Source organism: Oncorhynchus gorbuscha, linkage group LG20 (assembly GCF_021184085.1).
Source record: "Oncorhynchus gorbuscha isolate QuinsamMale2020 ecotype Even-year linkage group LG20, OgorEven_v1.0, whole genome shotgun sequence".
NCBI lineage: Eukaryota > Metazoa > Chordata > Actinopteri > Salmoniformes > Salmonidae > Oncorhynchus > Oncorhynchus gorbuscha.
In genome coordinates, this window is record NC_060192.1 from 4,936,398 (window position 1) to 4,942,397 (window position 6,000).

Consider the following 6,000-nt stretch of genomic DNA (forward strand, 5'->3'; position numbering starts at 1 on the left):
CTATAGTATTGAAGCAGTGTATTATGTTACCTAACCCACCTATAGTATTGAAGCAGTGCATGTTGAGTCCTGTGGGGCTCCTGTCTCCAATGTGGATCTGTTCCAGAGGGTGGTCTGTGGTGTTGGTCAAGCTGATCTGGACTGAGACCATGGTGGGCTCGTAGAGACAGGGCTGTCTGGGGAACTGGTACTGGGCTGACAGACCTTTACCGGTCATACGGTGCAGCAGGTCATGGCTCTTCTCGGGGACAAACGCCGGGCAGCTCACCTGGAGGAGGAGGGCGGCACAGGAAAGAGGGCAGGGGGTGAGGATACAGAGAGAAAACAGAGAGAGCGAGACGGGCACCTGCTTTGAGACAAAACCGTGTAACCGCTCACCGGGACCACAGACAAGAGGACAGGCACGAGGAAGAAGGTATGATCTTTAAAAAAGGTTGGTTGATAACTCACCGACATGGTCTTTGTAAAAGGTACACATACAAATACTTATTTACTCTTTTCATTTGCTGGACGATAGCGTAGGCCCAGCACTCAATATGCATCCACCAGCTACAATTCAGTGGTTCCACCGCAAAAGAACTGAGGGTTTGTTGACAACTTAAGCCTAGCTCTGTTCATTAAAACACAACCTTTCTTCCCTGAAAAGGGCCCATCCCACTGTTCTAGAAAAGCCCCATATAAAACACATTGTGTTATTACTGGTATTATTCCCCAATCAGGCAGACTAGTAGTGAGTGGGCCTGATGGCAGGCTGAAGGACTGCTCAGGCTTAATGAATGGGAACAGTAGAGGCCTGCCATTCAACTCTCCATTAAACAGAGCTTTTACCTTTTCACCGGCAGAAAATGGAATTACCATAGCACAGAAAGGCAGGACAAAACACCATGCCAGGAGGAGAAGAAACTTGAGTCATTCTTGGGTTTAAGTGGAGTGGTTTTCCTTGTCCTTTGGAGTGTTTTGCTTGTTCTGTATTTTCCCGGTCCCTGCATTAGCATGGTCCCGCTCTCTCTGTTCCTTTCATTCTTTTTCCCGGTGCATAAACCGGCTCGACGCGACTCTTTCTCTCTCGACTCGTCCGTTTAACAGTGGCGTCGGCCTCCTCTCGACTCAAGAGGACCAACCCTACATTAGCATTGTACATGGACGTGCACCGAGGCCGACGTGTCGTAGATGACTCGTACTGCGTCACAGACGAAGACGGGCGCAACAACAATTAAGCTCCAAGCCAAAACAAATAAACCGAAGTGGTTTCGTAACTTTGCGTAGGCACAAAACGACCCTGCACTGCAATGTCGCCATCAACAACGGTTACAAAAATCAAAAAAGCTACTTTCCAATGGAGGGTTGAAAAGTAGCATTTCGTAACATTGATGTGTAACCACTCATGTCGCATCCACGTGCGAATAGGGGAGTAAAACTCTGCTGCTTTGTGGCTCAATTCCTCATGAGCAATAAAAGGCTGCCCTGTTGACACGCAGCCCAGCCAACTGTCAAACTATCAGGACGCGAAACAAACGCACACCTGTTTCGGCAAGGTGATGGCTAGCGGAGTAGAACACTTGAAAAGAAAAGGAGAGAGAGTTGCACACTCGGAGCTCAGATGCAGCCAAGCTGCCTTCAGAGTATAAAGACGGCGTGGCTGTCGAAACTAAATATCAGGACTATCGTGGCTATATATATATACACTAACTAGGCTATAGAACGCCCATAACTCCAGCAACTTAACATGAACCTCCCCGCCTCTGTCAGACAGATACACGGATATCAACCGCGTTAATGATTAAGTAAAGTGACAGAACACTAAAAACGAGTAGTTATCGCCCAAATCCCACCGTTACACCTGCTGGTGCCACGCCTTTAACTCGACAAGCTGAGAGAGAGCCAGGAAGTGAGGGAGGGAGGGCAAGGGGATAGAAAGGGAGAGAGGGGCAAGGGGATAGAAAGGGAGAGAGGGGCAAGGGGATAGAAAGGGAGAGAGGGGCAAGGGGATAGAAAGGGAGAGAGGGGCAAGGGGGTAGAAAGGACGTGAGGCGGAAGGGGGTAGAAAGGACGTGAGGCGGAAGGGGGTAGAAAGGACGTGAGGGGCAAGGGGATAGAAAGGACGTGAGGGGCAAGGGGATAGAAAGGACGTGAGGGGCAAGGGGATAGAAAGGAAGTGAGGGGCAAGGGGATAGAAAGGAAGTGAGGGGCAAGGGGATAGAAAGGAAGTGAGGGGCAAGGGGATAGAAAGGAAGTGAGGGGCAAGGGGATAGAAAGGAAGTGAGGGGCAAGGGGATAGAAAGGAAGTGAGGGGCAAGGGGATAGAAAGGAAGTGAGGGGGAAGGGGATACAAAGGAGAGCCAGGAAGTGAGGGGGAAGGGATGGAGAGAGCTCGAGGGGGGGGGGGGGCGGACACAATAGAAAGGTGTGAGAAATCTCAAGAACGCAACCGTCAAAAGTATCAACAAGCAAGACAAAACAGGCCCAAGAAAAACAAACGTGTCGAACGAGGGGGCGAATATAACTCCTCAGTTCTGAAATGGGAATACACACACAAACCAGGTTTTGAGGTGTCAGAAACGCATTGTTTGACAGGAGATAGAAGGTGGGCGGATCAGATGAAAGGAGAGATGTGTGTGAAACATTCTCAGGACTGTCATGGCATGTGAGTGTGGAGAATCAGGTTTGAAATGCAACCGGGTGCTGAAGAACTGGAAGTCAAAAGTGCAGTCTCTGGGGCGTTACAGTCTCGGGTCCCTAACTGACTCTGCGTTCAATGACACTGCTCACTTTAGTAAACAGAAACAGGCTAATCACAGTCAAAGTGTCTTAATACAGGCTCTAGTGGTTAGACCATTGAGCCAGTAACTGAAAGGTTGCTAGATCGAATCCCAGAGCTGACAAGGTAGAAATCTGTCGTTCTGCCCCTGAACAAGGCAGTTAACCCACTGTTCCCCGGGTAGGCAGTCACTGTAAATAAGAATTTGTTCTTAACCAACTTGCCTTGTTAAATAAAATGAAAAAAACAAACACAATTTTCAATTTTTTTTTAAACACAGTAGAAGAGGTGGTAATCTTCATACGAGGACACAGAAGAGATTCTCAAACCTATGGTAACAGTCAGCATTGACGTTTCTGTGTTGCGTACCCTCAGACATCCTGGACACAGACAGGGAGGCGGGGTCAAACAAACATTTGCCGGCGCGGCGCCCTCCTCACACTCGCCCGTCACGCCAACGAGGGGAATTTATCGGGCCACTTTTGTCCGTGTCAGAGCAGTCGCTGTCGATAAAGCTGGTTGTAATGTCTGCCACCCCGTCACAAAGCAGATTTACCTTCCTGACAAGCACATCCTCCAGCCCGCGCTCAAGGTCCTGTCTAACACAACCCAAGAAGAGGGAGGGATGCAGGATAGGACAGGGCTTTAAAGCGCTTATCACCACCAATTTCACACAACGGACAGTGACGGCTTACCGCACACAACCCCCCCCCCCCCCCGGAGGCATCCCCCGGACCCAAAGTGTAAATAACAGCAGGCTAGGAATGTAACCTTGACTCCACACACACAGTGTCGCTCTTTTTGTCTCTCCTGGACTTGAGGGAAGCTGACAATGGGGGAGGGGGGGGGGCGGGGTTGATTGAGAGGCTTTATTAGGTCTCAACTTAAAGGATGCTACTGTGATGGATGATACACACACACACGCCAGTCACCTTCAGGGCCCGGATACACACACACACACAGGGACGATGCGCTCACTCCCTCCCAGCATCCTCTCTGGTAAATGACCTGAAAATCCCGCTGACAAATTCAAAAAGGGGCTAACCGTAACCGGGCGTATGGCGAGCATGTGGACACATCAGATGTCCAATTTAAAGAGAAAGAGTGCGTGTTAGGAGATGTATGAGGACGTATTGAAAATCCTGCTTTGGTGACACTGGCGGCTTGTTACTATTGAAAGAGGATTTCATCACGTTGTGAGATTGTGCGACGGAGAGAGAGACAGAGAGAAAGAGAAAGGGGTGTAAGGGACGTGTGGCTGATTGTAATTGTTGTTTATTTTAAGTGACTCACCTGGTTACTTTCAAACCAGCATGGATAGTTACAGCACAGCACACCAGTTCAATTGAAGCCTTTACATCAGGGACTTGATTCAGAGACAGACAGACAACCGACACACTCACCCAGCCACATCCCATCAAAACCAACCGGTTGCATATTGCACCATTTCCTACAGGGCATTTATACCCCGCCAGTGTGTGTGTGTGTGTGTGTGTGTGTGTGTGTTAGAAGAGAGAGTGGCAGGTAGGGGTGTGTGGAGGGCAGGGCTGCTATATTCCAGCCTTTCCCGGCCCACTGCTGATTCATAATTAGACCTTAACCCATCGCGCCCACACCGGAGGAGGTCAGAGAGGGGAGATGGGGGAGGAGAGGCCCGTCTGATGGGCACCAAATGAACAAATTATGATGGCCCCCTCCAGGTGTGATGGGGTCAAACGGCCCGCGCCCTGCTGCTGACAGTTCAATTTCCCCCCAACGCAGCCCCATTCGCCCAATGCTAATTATGAATGAAAAGTTATCAGCCTTAGTCACCCCCCCACACACACACACATGGACAGAGGGTGTGTGGCAGGGTGGGTTGGTTTAAAAGGCATTTGAGAGATCCTCTAATGTCAAAATGTTATTAGAGAGAGAGGGAGCATGACAGAGAGAAAAGAGAGAAAGGGGAGAGAGACAAAAGGGAAAAAGAGGGGGGAGAGGAGGAGGACGAGAGAGAGAGAGAGGGGGAGAGGGAGAGGAGGAGAGAGAGAGAGGGGGGAGAGGAGAGGGGACAAAGAGAGAGAGAGGGGGAGAGGAGAGGGGACGAGAGAGAGAGAGAGGGGGAGAGGAGGGGACGAGAGAGAGAGAGGGGGGAGAGGAGAGGGGAGAGAGAGAGAGGGGGGGAGAGGGAGAGGACGAGAGAGAGAGGGGGAGAGGGGAGAGGGACGAGAGAGAGAGGGGAGGAGAGAGGACGAGAGAGAGAGGGGGAGAGAGAGAGAGGACGAGAGAGAGAGGGGAGAGGGGAGAGGAGAGACGAGAGACGGGGAGAGGAGAGAGGACGAGAGAGAGAGGGGAGAGAGAGAGGACGAGAGAGAGAGAGGACGAGAGAGAGAGGGGGAGAGGGAGAGGACGAGAGAGAGAGGGGGAGAGAGAGAGGAGAGAGAGAGAGAGAGAGAGAGGACGAGAGAGAGAGAGAGAGAGAGAGGGGGGGGGGGGGGGGTCAGAGACGGTGACCAGGGTTAATGTAAATATCTTTGATAACCAGGCAGTAATTCTCTAAAAAAGGGCCGAAGCGCTCAGCTGAGACACACACCGCTTCTGCGGGCGGATTGGTGAGATATAGAAAAGACACTGGGGTAAGTGTGTGAGAAAGAGCGAGATAGTGAGTGGGTGACACTGCGCGCGCGTGTGTGTGTGTGTGTGTGTCTGTTCGTACGCTTTTGAAAGTAAGTAGCAATAGAGGGTTTTGAGGTTATTTACCCCCCAGTCTATGAATCCTGATGGCCATCATGTATGTATGCATAGGATTGACTCTCAAATCAGACGCTGATGTGAAAACAGCACCCTGTTTAATCTGCAATTCTATTCTCCATTACTGCCCGGGCTTTCACCTTTCAGTACACACACTACTCTGCATACAGACAGGCCTCGGAAGGGCTGTCAATCACACACACACACACACACACACACACACACACACACACACACACACACACACACACACACACACACACACACACACACACACACACACACACACACACACACACACACACACACACACACACACGAGTGATGACAGAACAATTCAAAAAAGGACACAAAGACTGGCTACATGAGGGAACTTCTTTGTAGCTAAGGAAAGTAAACAGGACTTTTATGGGTGCGTACAGCGACGTTATGGGGACATATCGGCTCTCTAATGGATTAGCCGACTGGTTGGTCACGCACGGTCTTCAGCTAAACTAGCGCGAGGCCAACGC

The 6,000-nt window shown here is 50.6% G+C and overlaps 1 protein-coding gene across 1 annotated transcript in view; it reads right to left on the reverse strand.

The window, feature by feature from the left end:
* ap3b1a (adaptor related protein complex 3 subunit beta 1a) overlaps nt 1–6,000 on the reverse strand; it is a 68,431-nt gene that overhangs the window by 18,206 nt on the left and 44,225 nt on the right. Inside the window, exon 23 of the mRNA XM_046316875.1 lies at nt 40–268. Coding sequence (XP_046172831.1) covers nt 40–268 — 229 coding nt within the window. The remainder of the gene's footprint in view (nt 1–39; nt 269–6,000) is intronic.